The sequence below is a fragment of the Diceros bicornis genome, chromosome 1 (assembly GCF_020826845.1).
Source record: "Diceros bicornis minor isolate mBicDic1 chromosome 1, mDicBic1.mat.cur, whole genome shotgun sequence".
NCBI lineage: Eukaryota > Metazoa > Chordata > Mammalia > Perissodactyla > Rhinocerotidae > Diceros > Diceros bicornis.
In genome coordinates, this window is record NC_080740.1 from 1,262,520 (window position 1) to 1,288,420 (window position 25,901).

General features: G+C 39.9%; 3 protein-coding genes across 5 annotated transcripts in view; 1 reads left to right on the forward strand and 2 right to left on the reverse strand.

Annotated features, from left to right (window-relative positions):
- Positions 1-979: 979 nt before the first annotated feature.
- AK6 (adenylate kinase 6) lies at positions 980-15,403 on the reverse strand. The gene is made up of 5 exons (XM_058556230.1): positions 15,302-15,403; positions 13,841-13,933; positions 5,271-5,329; positions 4,819-4,964; positions 980-1,299 (listed from the first exon to the last, which is right to left on the reverse strand). Exons 1-5 carry the CDS (start codon positions 15,327-15,329, stop codon positions 1,107-1,109), a joined length of 519 nt encoding a protein of 172 aa, XP_058412213.1. The 5' UTR covers positions 15,330-15,403; the 3' UTR covers positions 980-1,106.
- Positions 12,013-13,929, reverse strand: TAF9 (TATA-box binding protein associated factor 9). The gene is made up of 2 exons (XM_058556103.1): positions 13,841-13,929; positions 12,013-13,034 (listed from the first exon to the last, which is right to left on the reverse strand). Exon 2 carries the CDS (start codon positions 13,015-13,017, stop codon positions 12,226-12,228), a length of 792 nt encoding a protein of 263 aa, XP_058412086.1. The 5' UTR covers positions 13,018-13,034; positions 13,841-13,929; the 3' UTR covers positions 12,013-12,225.
- A 283-nt stretch (positions 15,404-15,686) lies between the features above and the next one.
- Positions 15,687-25,901, forward strand: part of RAD17 (RAD17 checkpoint clamp loader component) — a 30,736-nt gene continuing 20,521 nt past the window's right edge. For 2 of the 3 annotated variants that reach the window (XM_058555800.1, XM_058555973.1), the window contains exons 1-7: positions 15,687-15,785; positions 17,014-17,117; positions 19,531-19,788; positions 20,273-20,356; positions 23,588-23,744; positions 25,151-25,287; positions 25,796-25,848. In XM_058555800.1, coding sequence (XP_058411783.1) covers positions 15,770-15,785; positions 17,014-17,117; positions 19,531-19,788; positions 20,273-20,356; positions 23,588-23,744; positions 25,151-25,287; positions 25,796-25,848 — 809 coding nt within the window. In that variant the 5' untranslated portion in view covers positions 15,687-15,769. Of the gene's footprint in view, positions 15,786-16,088; positions 16,225-17,013; positions 17,118-19,530; positions 19,789-20,272; positions 20,357-23,587; positions 23,745-25,150; positions 25,288-25,795; positions 25,849-25,901 lie in introns of those variants that run through there. The other variant, XM_058555886.1, reaches the window with a different exon arrangement.

The window sequence follows — 25,901 nt, forward strand, 5'->3', positions numbered from 1 at the left end:
ACATCATTAGCCATTAGGGAAATGTAAATCAAAACAAAATGAGGGCCAGCCCCGTGGCTTAGCGGTTAAGTGCGCGCACTCTGCTGCTGGCAGCCCGGGTTCGGATCCGGGTGCGCACTGACGCACCGCTCCTCCGGCCATGCTGAGGCCGCGTCCCACATACAGCAACTAGAAGGATGTGCAGCTGTGACATAGAACTATCTACTGGGGCTTTGGGGGAAAAATAAATAAATAAAATTATTTAAAAAAACCAACAAAATGAATATGGCTGTGCATCCACAGGATGGCTGTCAGATGAACAGTAGGAAGTGTTGGCAAGGATGTGGAGAAATTAGATCCAATACATGGATGGTGGGATGTACCATAATGCAACCACTTTGGAAAACAGTTTGGTATTTCCTCAAAAACTTGAACTCAGTTGCAATATGACCCAGCAATTTCCCTCCTAGGTATATACCCAAGAGAATTGAAAATGTACATCCACACGAAAACTTATACACAAATATTCATAGCATAATTCATAACACCCAAAGTGGATACAACCCAATTATGCAACTGATGGAATGGATAAACGAAATGTAGTCTAGACATACAGTGGAGTATCAGCCATAAAAAGGAATGAAGCACTGACAGGCTACAACATGGTGAACCTTGAAAACATTATTCTAAGTGAAAGAAGCCAGGCCACATATTGTATGATCCCATTTATATGAAATGTCTGGAATATGGAAATCCATAGAGACAAAGTAGATTAGTGATTGCCAGGGGCTGGGAGAAGGGAAGACTGGGAAGGGACTGCTAACGGGTGCGGACTGCTTTTGCGCGGGGTGATGAAAATGCTACAGCATTAGACACTGGCATCTGGTGGCTAAAGAACAGGCGCCTGGGAGGGAAGCCGACCTTCCCAGTGTACCTTCGCACCTTTTCAATTCCCTTTTCGTTAATTTAAAGAAAGAAAGAAAAATGGAAAACTCTGATGCTTTATGTTTAGTCTTAAGCTTTATTTTAAGAGATCATCTTCAAACAGCTTTACTGATAACTGGACAATTTATATGATGTGGGCAGAGAGACATCAAGAGTGATTGCAAAGTGGCCAGTCTTGTAAGTCAAGAGCTGTGATCTTTGACCCACTGCTCAATCCATTTCAATATCTGATTGATATTATCTTCCAGATCTTCTGGTGTATTGCTGGGCAGCTGATGCACTATTTCTTCCTTGTAGGATGCTAATGCTTCTTCATAAAGAACTTGAAAAATTTCACACTGAATATTGTCTTTAAGTTTCTTCTCATTATAACCCCTAGAAGGCAAAGAGAAGGTAAGCAACCTGAATGGCACTAACTGGAGTTTCAGGAACATACCAGAAACTAGACACTTTTGAACACATGAAAAACCACGCAAAAATACTTCTTGTGGTTTCTTTACCTGGAGAAAATAGACAGGGACCCGTAAATATGAAAGACTTCTTTGACAGGAGGGTTAAACTAAGGACCAATGTTTAGATTTGTCTGAATTTTTTCCACCACAATTTGTCAGCCACTCAATTAGCAAACATATCTACCTACCTCAAGCCAGATTCTGAGCTACGAGATAGGTAAGAAATCTATAGCTATGGTCCTAGACGTCAAAAGAGTGAGAGAAGTTAGGATACAGACAGATAAAACAAATAGGTGGCATATAATACAATGAGATGCATGTGACAGGAATACTATAGAGTAACTGGGCACTTGATCACACAGATGGATCTGTACTTTACCAATTGCAAAGCCACTGAGAAAAATTAACTTATGTAATCTTTAGGCAGATATGTAAATTAGCCAACTAATTAGCCAGTGAAAAAGATAAGGAAAATCTAAATTCAAAGTAGTTAAACCTTGTAACAATCAAAATTAAATTGAACTACTTAAAAGGTGTTCTTTATAAAAAGACAACCTATAGAATAGGAGAAAATTTTTGCAAATCATGTATCTGATAAAGGACTTGCATCTAAAATACATAAAGAACTCTTATAACTTAATAAAAAAGGATGAATAACCAATTAAAAATTGGGCAAAGGATCTGAATAGATATTTCTCCAAAGAAGATATACAAATGGGCAATAAGCACATGAAAAGATGCTCAACATCATTAGCCATGAGGGAAATGCAAATCAAAACAATACTTCACACCCACCAGGATGGCTACAAGCAAAACGACAGATAATAACAAATGCTGGCGAGGATGTGGAGATAACGAGAGCCTTCACACGTTACTCTTGGGAACGTAAAATGGTGCAGCCACTTTGGAAAACAGTCTGACAGTTCCGCAAAAGGCTAAAAATAGTTACCATATCACCCAGCAATCTCATTCCTAGAGAAATTCCATACTCAAAATAAATGAACACATAATGTCCACACAAAAACGTGTGCACAAATGTTTACAACAGCATCATTTATAACAGCCAAAAAGTAGAAATATCACCGACTAGTGCCCTGAGGAACTCAAGGGTGGGTTTGGAAGCATTTAACTGTTTTTCCAAGTTGTTTTTTTATGTTAAGGAGACACAACCAGCAACCACCCTGAAGCTAACCACGCCTCCCTACAAGAGCGATGCCCATGACCTTGCCTTATTTTTAATGTGAAGATCTCCTCAGGAGGAGATTAAGCCTCATTACCATAATCTGCAGTGTACCTGCCTCTCCCTTTTGAATATTCATTCCCCAACCAAAATAAAAGTTCCTGCTTCCCTTTGTTTGGGGACGCCATGACTTTGGAAATGATTCCTCATGGCCTCCTATTTGCTGCAAATACACTTTACTTTGTGAGACAACTTCCACTGGTGTAGAGTCTTATTTAACGCAGCAGGAGGCGAGCCCACTTGGTTCGGTATCAGAAACAATTCAAATGTCTGTAATCTGATAAATGGATAAATAAAATATGGTATAGCCATATAGCAGGAATATTATTTGGCAATAAAAAGAAATGAAGTACTGATACACGTTACAACACAGATGAACCTTGAAAATATTATGCTAAGTGAAAGAAGCCAGACACAAAAGACCAAATATTGGATGATTTCATTTATATGAAATGTCCAGAACAGGCAAATCCACAGAGACAGAAAGTACATTACTGGTTGCCCAGGGCCAGGGACTGCGGGGAAATGGGGAGTGACTGCTAACGGGTATGGGTTTTTGGGAGGAGTGATGAACATTTTCTAAAATTGGTTGTAGTAATTGATGCACAACTCTGTGAATATACTAAAAACCACTGAACTGTATGCTTCAAATGGATGAACTGTATGCTATGTGAATTTATCTCAATAAAGCATTTTTTTAAATTTTATTTATTTATTTATTTTTTTGTGAGGAAGATCAGCCCTGTGCTAACATCTACCAATCCTCCTCTTTTTTTGCTGACAAAGACTGGCCCTGGGCTAACATCCGTGCCCATCTTCCTCCACTTTATATGGGAGGCTGCCACAGCATGGTTTGACAAGCAGTGCGTCGGTGTGCGCCCGAGATCCAACCCAGCGAACCCCAGGCCGCCGCAGTGGAGTGCGTGCACTTAACCGCTTGCACCACTGGGCCGGCCCCTCAATAAAGCTTTTTTTTTTTTTTTTTTTAAAGGCAATTACTTTGTAACTTTTCAATGGCTAAAAACAAAAAAAACTAGTTGTCTCTCAGTCTTTTTATACCTTAGTCAATCTTTGGCTATTTACATAAAACAGTGATTTTTAATAAAAATTTTAAGTTGTCTTCTTTGAGAAAAGGCATATGTACCACATGGCCTCTATTACTTCTCTGTTCAAATACTTTCAATGGCTTTCACTACCTAAAGAAAGATAATGAACGTTTTAGATCTAGCTCCAACCTAACTCTCCCTATATATTTACTACTATTTTCCTCTGTGCAAGGATTTTGCAAGTATCTCATCCAATGGTGGGACTGCCCTCAAAATTCCTTTAGAAGCCCCACCTTCCCACACTTCGAATCAAAAGACAATGGAGGGCCAGCCCCGTGGCTTAGTGGTTAAGTGCTCGCATTCCGCTACTGGCGGCCCGGGGGTTCGGATCCCGGGCGCGCACCGACGCACGGCTTGTCCAGCCACGCTGAGGCCACAGCCCACACACAGCAACTAGAAGGATGTGCAGCTGTGACATACAACTATCTACTGGGGCTTTGGGGAAAAACAGGAGGAGGATTGGCAATAGATGTTAGCTCAGAGCCAGTCTTCCTCAGCAAAAAGAGGAGGATTGGCATGGATGTTAGCTCAGGGCTGATCTTCCTCACAATAAAATAAATAAATAAATAAATATTTTTAAAAAAAGACAATGGAAAAATGTTTTCCATAAAAATTTCTTTTTTTGGTTATTCTGGATCAAGTCTGATGCTCTCTTGGAGGGACTAACTCAAAAATGCTTTAAAGGTTGTGAAATGTTGATTTATCCTGTTAGTTTCTCATGGGCTCTCCCATTCCTGTTGTGAGGATAATTTCAGCTGGTAATATTCACTCAATAGCAAAGAATATGTTACTGGCTTGTCTGTCTTCCTAGCAAGGTCTTACACTAGGGAAAAAGCATGACCACGTAGGGCTGCGATACGGTACACTCTACTGAGTCCACCCGTCAGCCGAGGCCTTCATTCCTCAGTCATAAGCCACTGCCCATGTCTTACAAACGCAGAATACTGGTACCATACAGATGTGGTTTATAATGAAAGATCAAATAAAGTAGTCACGTTTTCACACAGAGCCCTTTATCGTGGTAGTATTGGCCAATTTCAGGATCTGAATGAAAGTTTATATAATACTTTAAGAATTCAATGTTTTCCTTTCTTACCTTGTTTCGAGTCTTTTGTACAATACACTGTTATCTGTTGTCAGCACAAAGACTATATGAAACCAGCGTTCAGGGAAGAAGTCACAACCATGGTAGTCAGCAACAACTCCACCTTCACGCATGTGGTTTTCCAACTCATCAACCACCTGTGAGAAAGGGAAAAAAAAGAACACTCTTTAAAAAAACTGGGGTCAACTTTCCTATCAAGTTAAAATAAAATGTATACTTGGGGCTGGCATGGTGAGGTAGTAGTTAAGATCACCCACTCTGCTTTGGCAGCCCGGGGTTCGCAGGTTCGAATCCCGGGCGCGGACCTACACACCGCTCAGCAAGCCATGCTGTGGTGGCGTCCCACATACAAAATAGAGGAAGACAGGCACAGATGTTAGCTCAGGGGCAATCTTCCTCACCAAAAAAAAAAAAAGTATACTTTATTAAAAAATTGCACTTACTCTATCTTCGTCTAAAATGGGACAATCGTACTCCTCATCATAGCCATCATACAGCTGCCCTAGAAGAGATTTATGTTGCCTTGTTAAAGCAGTATTTTCTAAGCAACTGCAATTTTCAATTAATTCTAGACTCTAGGAAAGGAAATCGATCAAGCACTCCTTCAGAGACAAAGAGGGCACGAACACGACAGACGTGACTTGGACGCCAAATATAAAGAGCCAGGCGGGTAAATCTGAGTTTTGTCTAGAGGGCAACTTGGATCGCAACATGTCCGAGACCATCTTAGATGTCAAAACTGAAGCCAACGGGAAAGAATGAGTAGCAGCCAACTGCGGAACTTTTGAGGCTATTAGCAGAAGAGGACTGCATTATTTTTGCTGAGCTACAGACTGGTGGGAAGAGGGACACACAGATACACTCTCACACACATCAACAGGAGAGCAAGCCCCAGACTTATTAGGCCAAGGGCATGGGAACTTATTCACGGCAACAACAGGTGCTCAATTCTAGAAATGCACCCTCTGTCGCTGAAGTCACATCCTCATGGGGTTTGGGGAAGGAAAGTCAGTACCCAGATGCTCCTGAACAGTATCTTGTAGTTTTCCAGTATCCCAAAAAGCCAAAGGTTAAATGTCTTATTTCAAAAGGCAAAACAAGAATGATGAGCAATTATAAAGAAGGCAGACTTCAATCTAACATAAGAACTTTCCGACAAATCAGAGCTGGCTTTCAAGGGAAGCCTTACTTCAAAAGGTGAGCCATATCAATCCACCCTCCCCTGAATCCCCAGGAGGTTGTAATAAGGCAGGCTTAGCTCATCCTTTAGCCATCTCTAAAAGCACCTCTTTCCCCTTAATATTTCAGCATAGGTTGAAACTAGGTTAAAGGGAGCATGAGCTCTGCAGTGACAAAGGGCAGTCCTGAGAGCTAGTGGAAGGCACAGAGGCAGCTGTAACTCAGTCTCGCCAGGAGGGTCCATGGACTGACCCTGGGCACGCGAGCCACCTCTCCAACCCGCAGTGTGGCCTCCCCCTCCTTGGGTTCCTGCTCACTTACCAGAAACTCTATCAGCCTAAAAAAGAAAACTGTCTTGGTGTGGGGAAAACTGGTCAACAATTTAGAAAACAATCTAAATCCTCACTTCACACCACAAACTCTAGGCGGAGCTAGAGCTAATTTCTTAATTCCAAAGATAACCAGTGGAAATTTATCTCAGCTATAAAGGAATGATTCATTTAAGTTTGTGAAGAAATAAAACGACTAATTCAAACATAGAAAATGTTAAATCTCCATTCAATGAAAAATACTATAACTTGAATTTAAAAAAAAGAAAAAGAACAGACTGGGAGAAATATGTTGTAGTAGGACAAAGGACTGAAATGTAAATTATACGAAGACCTTAAAAATCAAGATATAAATAAGTAGTTTAACAAAGAATAAGAATTCACACAAGATGGAAAAGATAACTCATAAACAAACATGAAAAACTGTTGGACTTTCCCAGCTATTAAAGAGATGCAAATTAAAATGAGCCTTTTTATGCCTGTTATATTAGTTATACATGTAAATAGTAAATTGACTCTGGAAATGTATTTTAAAAATAATTTTTAAAATGTCATACCCATTCAAACAAAAGCAAACAAACAAAAGCCCTATACAGATGTATTCTGGATCGTTTGATTACGGTCATATTTGTTGCCCATGATTACATTGTTGCCTTGGATACAATGTGGGAGTTGAACACTCAATAGATTCCATTTTGCAAATAAATGATCATGCTGACCATAAAACAGTCCAGAGTGGTAGGGTCCATGGTCTATTAGAGATTACATGCCTCACTTAAAAAAGTCTTCAAGTCTGATTTTTAAAGAAACGACATTGTGCAGTCCAAACAAAACACAGCACCACCAGTTTGCAACGCTGACCTAAAGTGACAGTTTTCAACTTTTAATGTCTTAGTAAGTGTATTTGATCGACACATCCTAATGGAAAAATGACAATTGTCCTACACTGAATTCGTTGTATTTATATTGAATTATTTTACCAGTTATTATGAAAAAATGTTTCTTTCTCATTGATAATTGAAACAAAACACATTTCCTAGAAAAAATAAAAAATAAAAAAAAATAAAGTCATACCCATTCAGAGATTTCCTCTACTATTTAATTTCTAAACAGAAAAAAATATATAAGTGATAAAATGATAAAAAATGTTCAACAATAGGGAAATAGTTAAATCTTGGTTTACCAACTTCATGAAATATGTAATTAAATAAAGTTAAGGAAATAAGTATTAGGTAGTTAAAAAACACTACGTAGTATAGACTAGGTAGCAACATGATAAACGCTTATGATATGAGCTGTAAAATATAAAAAAGCAGAATTCAAAGTTGTCTGCAATAGGGGCAGAGATTAGAAGAAAAACAAAGATGGAAATAAGTTAGAATGTGGAGTACTTTTCCTGTGTATTATTTTTACAATACTGTTTTTTTTACAATGCCACAAAATCTAAGAATACCTACAGCTGATTCTGTACTGTGTGGGAGTCTGGAGTAGATACATGCTGAGGTTCCTTCATGTTTTAAATATTTGACCCTGAAAAGAGTAGTGAAATCTTTAAAAACATATGCTGTCTGAAATACAACTACTGCAATATTCACTTTCAGAATTAAAGTCTTGATACTGCAATGCTGAAATGCAGCATTTCTTAAATCATGTTAATGTGTTTTAATAAAATACTGTAATGCAAGCTTTCAAACATTCATTTCAAACTTTCATTTATCAAACACCATGTGCCAGTGACTGCAGGGTAATGAGGACACAACAGGGAACAAATGAACAGAAGACCCACAGTCCTTCCCTCAGAGAGCTTACAACAGAATGAGAGAGCAAAATATATTACGTAATATTGTAACATTATGGTCCATGGTGCCATAGGAGCAATAGCTATTTGGACAGCTATTACATTAGGAACATAAACGTGGGATATCAGGGGAGGCTTCCTGGAGGAAGTTGCCTCTAAGTGGAGACTTGAAGCAGTTAAGGAGGGCAAAAAGGTAGGGAAGACTATTCTCAACAGAGAAAACGGGCTATTCAAAGGCAGAGGGACTTTCATGCGAGGGAAGTCTTTCAGAACTAGAAAATAGGTGGTAAGGGGTCAGGTAAACTGAGGCCACATCAAAAAGGGCCTTGAAGGCTGCATGGAGTTGAGACTTTATCCTAAGACAAAGGAAAATCATTAAAGCATTTTAAGCAGATGACATGATCAATTTCAAATTTTTAAAAATCATTTTGGTTTCTGTGGGAGAACAAATTGGAAGGAAGCAAATCCAGAAGCCCGGATACCATATTAAGGTACTGCAGAATTTTAGGTGAGTGAGGACCATAACCTGTATGGTAGGGAATGGAGAGAAATGGATGGATTCTAAACTTCACTTCAAATTTCAAAAAAAGAGAAAAAAGTTATGCTACTTTAGAAAGTTCCAATTAGAATTCAAATTTATAATTGTCTATACACAGAATCTTAATCTGGCAAAGATGAAAAGGCTTGATTCAATCACCAAAGCTTAGAAAATTAAATCAATTTTCTAAACAAAGTTTTATGATTTCTTTAAATATATATTACTTGGAGAAAAAAATTGATTGTGGGGCCAGAGTTAAAAGGCTAAGTTCTTACCTTGAAAGACCTTTCCAGCTGTTATTAGTCAAGCTATAAAACCATGATGTTTTCTTTAACTGCCATCCTAGAATTTATTACATATTCCCCTGAAAGTTGTTCTTTAACGATACTGGGGTGCTGGTTATCTATTTTGATGCTGTTGCCAATACTTAAAATGTTTTCAGATTCCTTCCTTTAGAAACACATTTGCCACATTTACCTCAATCCAACAGGAAGCTTACAACTGTAATGCAATTAGTACAAGACATTAATTGGTTTAGGATTGAGTGCTTTGATACCTGGCCTTCTACGTAGAGCAATGAATTATGCTCAGACAAGTTAGAGGGTGCCAGAGATGGGACATCTGAGTTGGGCCTTTCAGAGTTGTCTGTAAGGCAGAGAAGGAAGGGCATCTACAGGTAAAGGGAACAGCATGTATAAAGGCATGGAAGCGGAAAATTCCCAGTGTTTGAGCAACAGTGCACTGTGGGTGGACTGAAGAGACGTAGGGCAGTGGCCGCAAGCTAAGGCTGATGGTAAACTGAGGCCAGTTCATAATCTCCTATACTTCATTAAGGAGCAGGACCTTACCAGTAAAAAGTTCAAGTCATGTTATTCTCTCTCCTTTTTTTTTTTAGGACATAATGATGGTGTAGAAGGGATACCAAAAAAAGTAGGAAATTCAGCCCCAATGGTCTTAGGAATGGGATGAGGCATCATAGGGACACAGCCCCAGTGGTCTCAGGAATGGGATGGGGCACCAGGGGGATTCTTCAAACTATCCCGGTTTAGAGGTCAAGTGCAGTGTGAACATGTTTGTATGTGTAGGGGACAGGAACCAGGAGTGGGCAGGTAGTCAGGGATGACTTCAGAGCAGGTGCCTTCTAAACATATTAATTTGGAGGTGTCTGGGAACTATCCAAATGGTAGTTAGTCCATGTCTAGAAATTGGGCTAAGCTTTAACTATAAATTTAAGAGTCATCAGCAAAAAGGAGTGACTAGGCCTGAGTGAATCAGATTACTAGAGGGAGGGGCAGAATTACAAGATGGCTGCAGTGAAATCACAGGGAACAAGGTATGTGGTGAGAGGCCCATGGAGAAGTAAGTTTCAAAGGCTTCCAGTAGTAGCTTTCAGTAGAGGGAAAAAAACAGGATACACCGGGTTTAGGGCAGGGATGGCAAACTTTTCCTATGAAGGGCCAGAGAGTAAATACTTCAGGCTTTGTGGGCTAGTCCTTAGCTAGTGGTTCCTATAAGAACAGCAGCAGCTTGTAGACTCCTGGGTTAGAAACAGATGAAGATTACAAGTATTGAGGGCCAGCTATGCTTTGCAACCTCTATTGGAATGGATCCGACATCAACGTAGCTACATTACCTGTCTAGGACCTATGGGCATCCTGGGGTTGCAACAGAGCCTGAAGATTATAAACTGATGGCAGGAAAGTTACTGACGCTGGTAAAGTGTAACTGATGACCGCACAGGGGAAGGGCAGCAGCGAGGAGGAATCTGAGAGACGGCACAAGCAGGTACAGAAAAGCTTTCTTAGTCACACCCCTTAGGACTCCCAATACTTTTATTAAGCTAATTACCCACCTAATTTTTCCTGCCTTGGTCCCAAATGGCTTAGGATGGTCTCTCACAAATACAGCAATTCAACATGATTACTAGGATGGCAATAAACTCCACTTAAGCTATTTGTTTAAAACTAGTTTTAAGTCTCATTTCTTTAGAGCAGGGTTTCTCAACTGAAGCCACTACTGACACTGTGGTCTGATAGTTGTTATGGGATGGAGGGCTGTCCTGTGAACCATGGGGCATTCAGCAGAATCCCTGGCCTCCATCCATTAGATGTCTGTAGCAACACCCCCAAACCCAGTCATGACAACCAAAAACGTCTCCAGAAGTTGCCAAATGTCCCCTGAAAGCCAAAGTCAGCCCTTGTTGAAAACCACTGCTTTATAGGATTGCATGCTTTCCTTTAACATGTATCACATTGAAAAAAAGGAGGCAGCTGGACGTCTCAGGCTATTTCCTAGTAAAATTTCCAGATATTCAAATGGCATCTGGGACAAAAAAAAAAAAAAAACTGGTACATTATGAGAAACCTTGTAAAGTACCTCAACTAACACCATGACAAGTCAGACCAGAAATCTTTCATCTGGCATTATAGGAGGGAAAAAAACCAACACTTCTCCCTTAAGGCTTCCATTCCACCTCCTGAAATCATCTCATCAATAAAATACAAAAAGGATGGTTGGGACTAAACACCATTAGGAGGACACACAACTGGCTAAAATGGTGTGAGTACAGGCAGAGGACCCAGTGGTCTAGTGTTACTGTTCCTCTCAATGCTACTCATGAGATTATACAGCAACTTTGTTTAGAAATGTTAAATTGAGTGGACCAGATCAGAACTGGAAGACATGACTGACACTGACCAGAGTATGTGACTCTGAAATCACTTGTTGAAAACTGTAAAGTTCAACAGGCAAACAAAACAGATTTCATAAAGGTATAAAAGGGAGACTGACTAGCTATGTACAAGAGCAAACAAAGATCTACATTTTATTAACTATAATTTAAATGCCAGAGCCAAATTAAAAACATGAGCATGCTACTGACTTATATAGTATCAAGAATATGACAACAAAGATGCACAAAACTGACCTGCAAAAAGGGATACTGGAAAACATTTAAAAATTTTTTAAAGTGGGGAGATCCTGGGAGGAACACCAAGGGTCCTTAAATATAACCAAAGGGATAGAAAACTTGGACCTGGGAAGCAGGTGGGCAATTGAGGAAGATAAACCCAAACAGATGAGGATTCACTCTGAATAGAAATCCTGACCAAGTGGCCGACCCAAAAGGAGACATGGTTAAGACGTAAACTGGTGCAGTCTGAGAGAATGGACCAGTAGAGTGCCTCACACACCAGACTGCACTATGACCTACACAGCTGGTGACATTAGTGGTAATGAATAGACGGGAACAACCTCAAGTCACTGCAACTGTTACTCCTGTTCTAATAATGAGGGGAAAAGTGCTTCTAAACATATAATTGTCAAAGTACCAACAATCAAACTGATGAATGACAACTTTATTTTTTACACTTAACGGCTGATGAAAAACCATTACTAGTCCTATTAAAAAGAATCCAACATCTCAATTGAAAAGTACGGTAACTATATTTACTCATTAAATAGTACTGAAGTTTTCTAACACATCAGCATGCATGCTTAATCTCAGTACAATGGATTCAAGAGCAAGTATACACATTACAAGCGTCAAGGCTACATTACAAATTATCATAGTCATCATCATCGTCATCGTCATCATCATCTTCACGCTTTCTTTTCGATGCATTTGATGCTTCATTGGCAGTATTTTGTGATGACACCATATTAGTAGTAATAAGAATGTTTTTGGACCCAATTAATGATGGATTAATCAGAACATTCTGAACTGCTGATGTTGCAGGAATGGATGCTTTTACAGCTGGGGACTGTGAGGTGGGCATCTGCACTGTAAACCTCTGCCCTGTGAGGGACACTGGAGTCCCTACCTTGGTTGAAACAGACATGGTTTGCGGGGTTGGTGTGCCAAGTGTGGGAGTACTTGGTCTGCTAGTAACTGAACCAACACTTAACCTCGGAACTGTTATTCTCCCCGCAGAAGTAGATGCCTTTTTTTGTAAAGACTTAAGTCTATAGTTTGGAGCAGTCAAGCAATATCTATCAGGTGGCAACCTAGGCCCTGAATATGGCTTGATCAATGGCAAAGGGGTTTGATTTCTTTGCCTTGCAATATCTAACAAAAAATCTCTTGGAGGAGGAGAGGTAAAAGACTGGTCAGCACGACACTGGATTGCCAATCGCACATCATCAGCATCAACAGTAGCTTTCTTAGCGTGGCTTGAATAAATTTTCGCATCATCTAGAATTGTGGTCACATAGCGGAAGGCAAACTCCAACATCTGATTTATAACTCTTGGCTCATACTCTGTAATGCCCATATCCTTCAGGATTTGTGCCATCATCTGTGCATCTTTCGGCATGCTCTTGGGAGAAGCCATCTTGCCAGACTCCATGCTATCCGGTGATCAGACTTCAGATCATTTGAAAGAAATATGTACATTAGATCAAATCTGAAATTATTACTTTAGTAGCAACTGTCAGGAACTTAAAAATTTTAAATATATGTTAAATTTTTAAAAATGCATTTAAATTTTTTATATGTATATTAAGTCTTGTTAATTTCAATGAGGTACATAAAGTTCCCTTCACTTAAATTTACTAAGTTTCTACCCTGTAAAAATCATTATAGACTATAAAAATATGAAGACACACATAAGGGAGTGACAAAACACCAGAGTAAAACGGGATAAAATAAGTAAAAACAAGTCTCACTTCAGAATACGTGCAGTTGTGTGCAGGCATGCAACTATCAAACTAATCTAAGAAAACGTCACAGGACATTCGTGTCCTAGTGCCTGAGTTCAAAATAACCAGTCCTTCCAGTGAGACCAGTATCCTCACTGTCTCCACAGATATGCTGAGCACCACCCAAATCTTTGCGTTCACCCATCTTAAAACATTCTTCCTCTTCCTCACGCTCAGGTTCTATGTATCTATCCTAAGTCCAGTCTCTTCACGGGAGCCTTCCCAATCATTACTGTCCACAAGAACTGCTAGCCAACTGTGGGGGAGAGGGGGCGGGGCGGGTAGCAATGTAATGGTCAAAATAACTAGGACACAGCATTTAGACACTTAACATTTTCTATGTCTATGGGTCCCCAACAGAGCATAAATTCCTTCACAGCAATCTTTCTCTGCTTTTTGTCCCCTCTCACAAGTATAGTACTAATACTCCACTCTATTTTTTTTTAAACAAATCTAACGAGTGTCCCTTACCTTCTCGAGCTAAATCACCCACATTAATGTATTTCAGGCCCGATCTTGAGGCAAGTTCTTTGCCTAGCGTGGTTTTTCCAACCCCTGGAGTACCTGAAAGACAAGCGACAGAGAAATACTGTTTATGAAATACTTATCAGACTGTAGCCACCCATCTGCCCTTCTTAAGGTTCCTAACAACTGAAATGAAAAGTTTCCTAATTAGCAATCCTCTGTGAATTCATATACACTATGACCTAATCAAAACTACCCAAAGCATGCTGAATGTCAGAATCTCGCCCAGTGTGTCTATGACGAGTGGGGCTTGGATGATTCTGATGCCAATTCAGACTGCCTGCCACCACCATGGAAATTCCCAGAGTAAGACTAGCCATCTCAGATAAATTATCATTTATTTCAATTTTTTTAAAAATTAAGAAATTGTTTATGGAAAAATTGCTTTTGACAATACGGCTTAATATCAAAAAAACAAGGACACTGCCTGCCCAAACAATTCAGATGTTGTAAAATCTTCCCCTTAAAAAATTTTAAAGGCTAAACGTCGATTTGTTGAGAGGCTGATCTGCAGCTCTCAGAAACAGACGGGACTTGTGCACTGCCGACAAGCTCATGTTTTGCTAAATTATAAAACTTTATTGCTTTGTTTCCACAAAGAGCGTCTCAATTTTCCTATGTGTTGCCATAGCACCTACACCTATTCGATTTGTCCTTGATGGATCAGATGGATTAGAAAAACCCATCAGCTTTTCCTATGACGCTATTAGCTCCTACAACGTAAAAAACTTTTCCCAAGTCAAACGACCGGCAATGACATTTTCTCAAGTCGTCAGGCGGCATTTTAGTGCCCCTCACGTATAACAGGCGCCTGAGCGCGGATCCAAAGACCCCGACGGGCCCCCGCGGTCAGCCCGGGAGCTTCACAGCATCTCTACACGGCAAGCGACCACACGCGCTCAGGAGACGCCCCTTCTTCTCGAAAGAAAAGGGAAAACAGCTTCGGCCTCTAACAACACACGCACACAGCAAATTAATCACCCTCCGCCACGAACGTGCGAACCCTTCTCCCCTCACCCGACTCGCAGCACCGAGAAGACAGACGGCCGGGAAGGCCTCGGGCCTCCGCCCACACACCGCCGGGGGCAGACGCCGCCCGCGCTCTCTCGCTGAAGCCCCACAGACCGCCCCGCCGCCGAAGCAACAGCAGCCGCTCACGAACAGGAGCGGATCCGGAGCCCCGCGGCTCTCTGCGCGGCGGACAGGCACTGTCCACCCGCCTCCGCTCCGCGGCCGGCCTCGGCCCACCGGACCGACGCGCCGGCCCTCCCCCGCCCCCGCCGCGAGCCCGCCACGAGGCCCGACAACGGCCCCGCCGCACGAAGGCCCCGAGCCCGCCCGAGGCTCCGAGCCCGCGGCCCGCGCTCTCCAAGCCCCCCTTCCGCCCCTACGGCCGCGCGCCCTGACCCGTGAGCAGGATGTTGGGAAGCAACATAGTCCCCGCGAGGCGACTCGAGGCGCCTCGGCCCACGCGCCTGCGCACGACAGGAGGAGCCGGAAGGGCGCGCTGCGGCGAGTGCCTGTGACCAAGGGGTCCTCAAGGTCCCGCGCGGCGGTCGCCGCCTGTCCCCGCCCCCTAGTCGCCAACCATTGGTTCCGTGGCCTTCTCTGACATGCCTCCATCGCAGGGTCCGAGGCAGGGACAGAGGTCGAGTCCGCGCTGTGGGTCAGGCAGGGCGCTGAACGCCTAAGTCACTCGCGCCGTTGGCGGCCCCCGCCCTTTGGGCTGCGTCGCGGAAGCGCCGACCGGTCTGGAAGGTCCCCGGGAGGCGGGTCCTCCGAGAGCCTCGGCGCTGATCCCGGGGAGGGTCCTGTGGCTGCCCCTCCGCCTGGAGCAGGGCCTGGGCTCTTCCGCTCCCCTGCGCCCGCGGGGGGATGCAGCTCCCGGCAAGTAAGACTGCCCGGCTGCGGCTGTGGTGTTGTGTGTCCAAAGGCGCGAGTCCGCTTCTCGGGCTCTCGTCGCTCCTCCCCCCGACCTGCCCATCCCATTTGGGGGTGAGACGGGTGGGGGTGCAGAGCGCTGGCCTGGAGCCGGGCCCGCGGGCTCGTCGCCGCGCTCCGCTGATTAGCAGCTTTACGTTGGATGAGTGTCTGAGCTTAATATGCCCTGTGCAGTGTGTGTGTGTGGGGGGGGGGGGTCTGCTAGAAGTATTCTTGAGGTCTCTCCTACCTCTGACGTCTCATTTCAGGAACCTGGCATCATCAGCGACAGTTATTTGCTTTTGGGAGGAGGGAACTGTCAGTCTTGTTTTCAAAGAGCGGCTGGAGTCCTGACCGTAAGAACGGTCTGCGTCTTTTATTTCGACCTGCCAACTGTATTCCTCAAATAGGTGTTTTTTCCACCTTTGTACCTCTTTGGAACTCCAGAGCAAAAGCTCTCTAATCGTGCACGATTTGTGTGTGTGCGACTTGTTTTCTACTGTGTGGAAGTATTTACACATTGTAAACTGTGTGCCTCCAAACTATAAAAAAGTTTAGTACACCTTCTAATTTATAAGTTTGTAGACCTTAAAAAACTTTCTTTCTGGCTAACTTAAAATTGGTGAATTCACTAGTTTGTCTAAACATTGAAGAATTATGAAAGTCGGGAAACACAATATTACCAAAAAAATTCCTAATAATGCTCAAATAAGAAAAACATATGTTGTAGAAAAAACCTACAGTAAGACTTAAAGTAAGTGATAAGACTGAATTCATTGTATAGTGGGGTTTTTTTGAAATTTTGGAAATGAAAAACTGCAAATAATTTGAAATGAAGGAAATTTTGATTTTCGGTATAAAAACTGCACAAATAGAGTTGTCTAATTTTTCTTAATGACAAAAGGGAGGTACACAAATAATATGGTTTTTCTGTTTTCTCCAATACGTTATTGAGTTCATATGAAAAACTTTACATTTATAACACCACAAATAGATTGACACAGTTACAGTCATTAAAAGTAAAATTTACTTTGGCATTTTGATTTCTTGCTTTGCCTGTGTTTGCTATGTTCTCTTTCATTAGTTCTTGAGCCTTAACTTTATTATGCTGTTGATTATATCAGTGTATATTATTTGCCGTACTGCTGTTTTACAGTTTTTCTTAATTTAAGATTTTTTTCCTTTCTTTTTTTCCCTAGGTGAGTTATACTTTAATGTACTACAGGTTGTATACTACGGATGGGAACTATCAAAGTTTATAATGTCAAAAACTTTTCTTAGACCAAAGGTATCTTCCACAAAGGTATGACACACTAAAATGGCCATGTAATAATTGCCCAAAAAGAATTATAATTTTTGTATATGTTCTTAATGACTTATTACTGCTATCACAGCAATGGTGCCCAGTATCTGTTGTGATTATTGACCTAAAAAAATCTAACAAGAAGTTGTGAAACAAGTGTACAGTAAAAGCGCAACGTTAGTTTTGAAAAAGCGTTTACGATCCCAGTCACAAAGAAAAGGCTAAAAGCTCTTGAATGAAAGAGCAGTGGAAGAAAGAGAAATATAAATTCAGTTGTAGTTGGTATTAAAGCTTAATAACAGGCTCTGCCTCTCAGAACTCATGTGGTTCAGTGTGCCAGTTTCTCAGCAAGGCTGGGGGTGGAGTGGGTTGTGGGTGAGACAGTGTCATACTCATGTGCAAGGTAGCTATTTTCTTAGTGGTGGATCCAATTTTTCTCTGATCTTAAGTAAATTATTTAACTTTGCTGTTTCTCTTTTTTTTTTTAGTCAGTGGGAGTCCACATTTATATAAGAAAACTATAAAATGTATAAGTAACATGCAGATCAGACCTTTTGTTATCAAAAGGTTTACTGTTATGTACTCTTAAAAATAGAGGAAAGGGCCCAAAATTGTAGCATAGTGACAGTCTTTTGAGAGAGGAAATGAATTAGGTGGCTATGCCTAAAATTTTCTCCCAAAGGTTTTCATTTTTTTTACCCACTGCTGATAATATTCCTAACCCTCTCCTTAAAAGAGGAATGAAGTGTGACTTTGCATTCATAAAATACTTATAAGCCCCAGCTTGCTTCTCCTGAGCCTTCTTTCAGCTCCAATTTCTGGTTCTTTTTCTCCCAGAAAGGAGCATTATCTAATAAATGACTCACAGCTATGGCTGAGTATTCTTCAAGGAAAATATAATCTTGGTTCCCACTTGTTAGCCAGGCAGGGAATTTCAAAAGCCAGGTACTAAGCTAGATTTTTCTAGATTTATTCTGTTGTAAAGTTAAGAAAACACATCTTAAAAATTCTAATTTTTAAGAAGCCTTTTTAAAACTCCTAGATATTTTTGGGGCCAGCCCCGTGTGGCGTGGCGGTTAAGTGCGCGTGCTCCGCTGCTGGCGGCCTGGGTTCAGATCCCGGGCACGCACCCATGCAGCGCTTGTCAGGCCGTGCTGTGGCGGCGTCCCGTATAAAGTAGAGGAAGATGGGCACGGATGTTAGCCCAGGGCCAGTCTTCCTCAGCAAAAAGAGGAAGATTGGCATGGATGTTAGCTCAGAGCTGATCTTGCTCACAAAAGAAAAAAAAAACTCCTCGATATTTTTAGGTTAAAATTGCTCCATTCATCATCTTTCTCTGTACACTTACCAAGAATTTGAAAGAAAAGGAAATGATGGAGGGAGATGTAGAAAGGTGAGCACTCTGTGCAGACCAAAAGAGCATGAAATAGAAGTCACTGATTGCCCTGCTCAATTGCTCCAGTACTCTTTTTCCTAGACAAATCTGACAAATCTTCCTCCCTGGAAAGCTTGCCTCCCTTTTATAAAAATATTATTTGCTTCATGGGCTGAAGAAAAATGTAATCAAGTCATAATTACGAATTATTCATAGCATCGGGATTCTTAGACTGTATCTTCACAGAGTCTTAAGGCAGATAGGGATTATTTGGATCTATGAAATGATTCTTAGTTTGTGAACGTATTAACCTGGTCAAGGCAGAGCGTTACTCCTCTTACCTTTGTACATGGTTAGAGTAATGTCAGTTTATTTCTTTATCTTGTTTTGCTTCTCTTTTGGTAGGTAATTTTAATATTTATGTTTCAGTCCTACAAATGAGTTTAAAAAGAATCAGCCTACTCTTTATCCTGGGAAGATTACAATTAATGAAAAGAATTAAGTTTGTATTCTTTATTCCTTTATATAGCATTCATCATTACCATGGTCAAGTAGACAAGTATGCATTTGCACTTATTGTAAAGTAGAAAAATAACTAATAAATATAGAGATAGTTTTCTTTAAAGAGCTAATTTGTGAGGTTTTTATTTTTTTTTTTTTTTTTTTTTTTTTTATTTTTTTTTTTTTTTGTGAGGAGATCAGCCCTGAGCTAACATCCGCCAATCCTCCTCTTTTTTTGCTGAGGAAGACGGCCCTGGGCTAACATCTGTGCCTATCTTCCTCCACTTTATATGGGACGCCGCCACAGCATGGTTTACCAAGCAGTGCGTCGGTGCGCGCCCGGGATCCGAACCAGCGAAGCCCGGGCCGCCGCAGCGGAGCGCGCGCACTTAACCGCTTGCGCCACCGGGCCGGCCCCGAGGTTTTTATTTTAAATGTTGCAAATACATGAATATATTTTTTTGCAGAGTAGTTCAGTTATATAGCAAATAGATGCAAAAAAAATGTAATAATATTTACATGATTTCTTTTTTTCAGGTAACAGATTGGGTAGACCCATCATTTGATGATTTTTCGGGGAATACAGGCATCTCTGCTGTTACTGCTACATCATTTGGTGTGAATAACTCAAGTCATAGAAGAAAAAATGTGCCTTCCACATTAGAAAGTAGCAGATTTCCAGCTAGAAAAAGAGGAAAACTGTCTTCCTCAGAACAGATTTATGGTCTAGAAAATCCAAAAGAATATCTGTCTGAAAATGAACCATGGGTGGACAAATACAAACCAGAAACTCAGGTACTAAATAGCGTGCCAACAAGTCTACGTAATTTAATTTCAGGAAGGAGGGGGATGTACATTTTCAGATTATTACTCATAAAAGTCTTTCTGTCTAAATGAATTAGAAAAAAAAACAGTAATTTCTAGGTTTTTTTATGTTCCAAGGCTCAGATTTTCTCAACTTATTCTGAAGATGTACCATTGGTTATTTGTCTTAGATTTAATTTAACCCCAGCATAGAATTGATCTGTTTATTTTTTGCTAAATGTAATATCCCTCCCTATTTATTCACTTCCCAAAATGTATTTTAGGATTTAAAAAATCTTTACAATTTCAAACCTGCCCAGAATTTTCGTACAATAGTGTCAGCTTAATAACAAAATTCATAACAGAATTGGTAACAATATAAAAAATTAAGTATAATCAAAAGGACCTTTTTTATTACTACATCATGTTACTTGTTTGCTAGGTTTTTCATTAAAAATAAACTTGAAATTTTTAGCACGAACTTGCTGTGCATAAAAAGAAAATTGAAGAAGTTGAAACCTGGTTAAAAGCTGAAGTCTTAGAAAGGCAACCAAAACAGGTAAGTAAGAACAGTGTTTTAAATATTTAACATCAGATGCTTCTCTGACTTGTAGTTGGCTGTCTTTTATGATGACTGTGTTCAGCCAAGTCTAGATCACCCGTAGGAGAAAGCTCTCTGGCCTCGACTTCTGGCCTCAGTGAGACTCAGGGCCTTGAGTTTCCCCTTCACTGCACTTCTTCTTCCCTCTTATGTCCTGTCGTCAACATCAAGCCTAGTAAACCAGTTAGGGTGCTGGTGTATTTAGTACATCCAATTATCTCACACTGAAGCAAGCAGGCAAATTACATACTAGTTTTTGTACTAAATATAGCCTAAAACAGTCATCATTCATTTTACACTTGTGTTTTTTGTTTCACTTCCTAGTTCCACAATTTTCATCGGCTGCCAAGCTAGAATATTCTCTCTCTCTTTTTGTACTTGTTTTATTGTGAGATTCTTCAAACATAAAAATAGAATAGCAAATGAATACTTATATACCCATCATTTCCTTCCTTAAGTATTTTAAAGTAAATTATAAACGTGACATTTCAGTCAGACTTTTAGAAGTTTCAGTAGAAAAAGGCATTTTTCTAATTATGTGTACCATTATTCTTTCTAACAAAATTAGCTGCAGTTCCCTGATGTTGGCTAATGCTCAGTTCATATTCACATTTCTCCAGTTGTCCCCAAAATGTCTTTTACAGCTGGTTTCTTACAACCAGGATCTAACCAAGGACCACACATTGCATTTGGTTGTTCTCTCTCTTAGGTCTTTTTAAATCTAGAAGTCCCCTTCACCCTCTCTTTCTCTCCACGACATTGACTTATTGAAGACACAGGCCAGTGGACCTGTAGAAGTCTCACATTCTGGGTTTGTCAGGGTGTTTCCTCCTCGTGATGACTGACTTGTTCTGTCCCATGTTTCCTGTAACCTGGAAGTTTGAATCAAGGGCTTGATGAGGCTCAAGTTGAACATTTTTGCAAGAATGCTGTATAGGTCATGGTGTATATGTTATATTGCATCATATCAGAAAATAAGTCTGGTTCTGCTGCTATCTTTGCTGTTCGGTTTACTCACTAGATCGAGGAGCTGGTGGTCTTACACTGGCACGTGACCTGTGGGGAGACACTCGGCAACGTCTAGGTGTCCACTTCCCCAGCAGTCTCACATAAGTGCTGTAGCATCCAAGTTCAGTCCTTGCCTGAATCCGTTATTTTGTTAAGATTGTGAAATGGTGATTTTTAAATTCTATTATTATTTCTATAATTGTTAGCTGGCATTTTTCTATAAAGAAAAGTTTGCTGTCACTAGCTGGGGCTATGTAGTTACCTTTAAATACAGTTTCAGTTGGAAGGACAGGATAAATTTTCAGTCATTCCCGTTAATTTTCAACATTGAGATGAAGTGGTTGGTGTTCTGGTTTCCTCCAGGGGTAACAGATCCTTCTCTTTTGAATCAGGGTCCTTCCTGTATGGCTTGTGGATCTAACCCTCTGGTTAGGGTTTAGATAATGTATTCAAGGTGCATTTTCGGTGTCAGTGTTAGTCTTCCTCTGCTGGCTCATAAAATCTCTCCTTTCTCTTTGCAGATTCTTGGGCAGTTGCCCTGATGTGCCTCTTACCTCCAGGCTGTTTCTCATTGATTTGTTTGGTTAGCCCAGCTAATAGTTTATATTTTTTAGTGTCCACTGTGTTTTCTCACTTATCTGTACTTTTTTTAGTGTAAACATTATCATGTTTTAAACCTACACGTGTTACTGTTATTATTCTACGAATTGGATGAATTTAGGTGTGTGTGTATATACGTAGGTATTGGGGAAAGTATTTTCGCTACAGTTTTAAAAGCTTCTTCCCTCTAAGAAGTTGGACTTGAACCAATCATATGCTCTTTTATTATACAAAAGTTTCAATGATGTCAGTAATTACAAGACATTTTTATTTTAAAAAATGAGGTAACTTTTAGATTTCTCTATGAGCAAGTTAAAATTATTATTTTTTAGAATTTAAGTACCTCAGATATTTGCTGAGTTTAATTTTTCAGGGCAGCTTCTTTCCTTCACAATATCATAGAACTCTCTTATGATGTAGACAGCGAGGGTTACGTTTCAGTGTTGTGATAGGAGGCTACCTCCCAGTTCTCCTACTGGAAGCAAAACTTTTGCTCTGTGCCTCTACTCACTGTGTCAGAAAACAGATGCTTAACTCTATTACACAAGAAAAATACACGGCCGCCCATGCTTGACCTTCCTCGTCTTTTTTTAAAAATAATCTACTTGGAAGCAGTCAGTTCCCATTATTTGCGTTAGTTATGTTCTATAAAGTTACTGCAAGCAAAGAATTAGCAAACACTGGACCATTGTTCCTAAGAGAAATATAGAGTTAGGTTCCTGCCAAGACTAATGTTCCTCTGGTCACATTTGCGTCAACCCATCAATATATAACCTTGTGTTATATGTGTTCTGTGTGACACCTTATTTAACATATATTATTGAATCATTAAGACTCAACTCGTGGCCAGTAGCGCTGTCACTCTCGTACACGTCCCTTTAAATAGTGGAACTGGCTCTCTCCCGGGTGTGAGCACACAGGCCCGTCCTTACTCTTGTTCCTAAAGGTAAGCACATGAGGGTCACAGCCCCCGTTGGAGGTAGGAACGCTCTGATATGTTTTGAACTTTAACTTCTTGATCAGATTTACTGTGTAAGGGAGTATTACTGGGACCTACAACCTCTAATCTCTCGTTAAAGTCCTATCTCCATTAAAAATATGTTTCTTAATACACATTTCTTAAAGAATCTGATATCCAAAGTGAGGTCTTTCTGTAAGACGAAGAATGGTATTAAGAATAATAATATTTCCATAAGAAGAAGAAGTATAATATTAAAGTATATAATCCAGAGAGATGTCTGTGTTAATATTGAATTTAATGAGTTCAGGTAACCTCTAAAAATATTTATTTCAGATGCTACCTTTTAATCTAGCTGAAGTTTAGTTTTAATTTGGCTACTAAGTGGTCCTTGGGAAGGACATAATGCAAGAATTGAAGAATTATCAGAAGCTACACTTAAGTTCAGAAAATAAGATTGTCTTATTTTATCTAAAATTTGTTCATTCCAGCTACCATCATTGTGAAATTTAGTCTGCTTATACCAGACATTCAGTAAATAATATTTAGAAAGAAAATTCATACATAATATTCTAGTATTCCAATGATTTTGATTTTTAATTAATGTTTGTATTTGGTTTCAGGGTGGATCCATTTTATTAATAACAGGTCCTCCTGGATGTGGAAAAACAACAACTATAAAAATATTATCAAAGGAGCACGGTATTCAAGTACAAGAGTGGATTAATCCAGTTTTACCAGACTTCCAAAAAGATGATTTCAAGGAGATATTTAATTCTGGTAAGGTTTGCTGTGAAGATAGTGGAAATACTGGGGAGAGTCTGTGCTTAAAGGAGTTTGGAAACAAACTCCCCATCTATATCCTTAAGATTCCTAAGATCCTTTGGGTCTGTGTTTTTGAGAGGAAGGTATAGATTGCCGCTCCTGTACTAGATTGGCGTCTGCCCACTACCAGCTGCTTCACGAAGTCAGAGTAGCAGTCAGATGAAACTCTATGGGTGTGTTTTCTCCAGTGGTTCGCAGTTCAGAGAGAAGTCCTTTCAGGAGAAGGCAGGGAAAGGTGCCTCCGGTAGAGGAGGGTGGGATTCTTTGAGGCGTACTCTTAACTGTTTTGTTAGATAATGAGCTAATCTGTTTGCATTATTTATGTACTTTTTTTCCAGACTCTGGCTAGGAAATTAGTGTAAATAAAATCTTTTTGTTTAAATGTAAATCAGGCCTTAAGATGTGTTAAAGAAACTTGCCTCCAAACTAGAGACCTTAAGTCAGACCTGTTGGAATCAAATCAAAGCATAAGGCAAAGACTGTCTTTGGAATTTGGAAGGAGGCCTTAAGGCAAACATCCAAAAATAATAATGGTACCAATTTAAAGATGTAGTACCTTATAGCTTCACATGTATGCTTATATACTCCAGAACCATCATTTTTGACTTTCATAGTTTTTTCTTATTGCTACTGTAGGTAACTAAACGAGGGGTAGCCAGATCTCCTGGGCCACTTGGAAGTGAAAGGAGTTCCGTAGAAGGACAATTTTATTTTAATGTGGACTATTCCTCAAAATTCCTTTTCTGGAATCTTCTTTAATATGCTCTGTGAATGCTGTATCTTTAGTATGTACACCCTTATGCTGCTGGGATCCCGCGCTCCTGAAATTTTTACTGCTTTCTAAACGGATGACATTACTTTTGACAATCTAGCAAGTCTTTATTTGTAAACAGTCTTCTATATAAAACATGTCTTCGGAGAACTTCTTTATTCCCAGGTTCACTAATCAATCATTCTTTTTTTGTTGTTAAACCTTTATTGTTGAAAATAATTCATTTATAGTCACATAATCATTTGGAGAGTCTTCATTGTGTAGGCAAAGTCATAAATATTTTTACCAATTGTGTGAGTGTTCTACTGACAGCTGTGTTCTGAAGTCAGTGACTCCGTATTATATTCATTGGTATAGAAAAGTTACTGTTGTGCACAATGACTCTTTTCTATTGAAATGAGTATCCTATTTTAAATTTGAACAGGTTTGCATATTTAAAAAACAGTCCACAGTATTGTGACCTCCTTCATATATTCATGTATATGTAAATGTATTCATTAATGTATACGTGTATATTACGTGTATATGCGTGATATTGATGTATATATAATTCGTTGAAAATAAAAGTGTTAAATATGTTTTCTTTCAGAATCAAGCTTCCATGTATTTCCCTATCAGTCTCAGATAGCAGTTTTTAAAGAGTTTCTACTAAGAGCAACAAAATATAACAAACTACAAATGCTTGGAGATGATCTGAGAACTGATAAGAAGATAATTCTGGTTGAGGTAAGGACAGCTTTTGGAATCCTGCTAGAACTATTGAGTAAACAATTGCAAGATACGTCTCGTGATAATGACGTTTACTCTCTCCATAGTATTAATAGTGGTAAAATATAGCAGATCTGACATCAAGTATAACATAAAGGCTTTGTGGTAGCAGAAACCTAAAATCTTTTTCAGTAAACTTGAATAGAGTAGCTATAGGTTAATGAACTTGAAAAATTTAATGGCTTAAGTGTAGAAAAGTAAAAGAAATATTTGGAAAAGGATGTCTTAGTGAAAATACCATAAGTAGTAGTGACCCTAAGAAATTTGCTCTGAAAATTGAGTTTCCCATTGATGCATGTTACTGTTTAGAATATCAGCTATTTCATGTTTCCCCTAATTTCTATAAAAGTTCTAGTTGTAATACACTGAATAGATAGCATTTTTTCCTGTCATGGTAAATATAAATCTGAAAATAAATTTACGTGGGAATAAAACTGAACTCATATCTCTCATGTGTTTTCAATAGGATTTACCTAACCAGTTTTACCGAGATTCTCATACTTTACATGAGGTGCTAAGGTGAGTTTCAGTGAAGTTTTCTAAAACTTCAAATTATATGGCACATGGCTTAA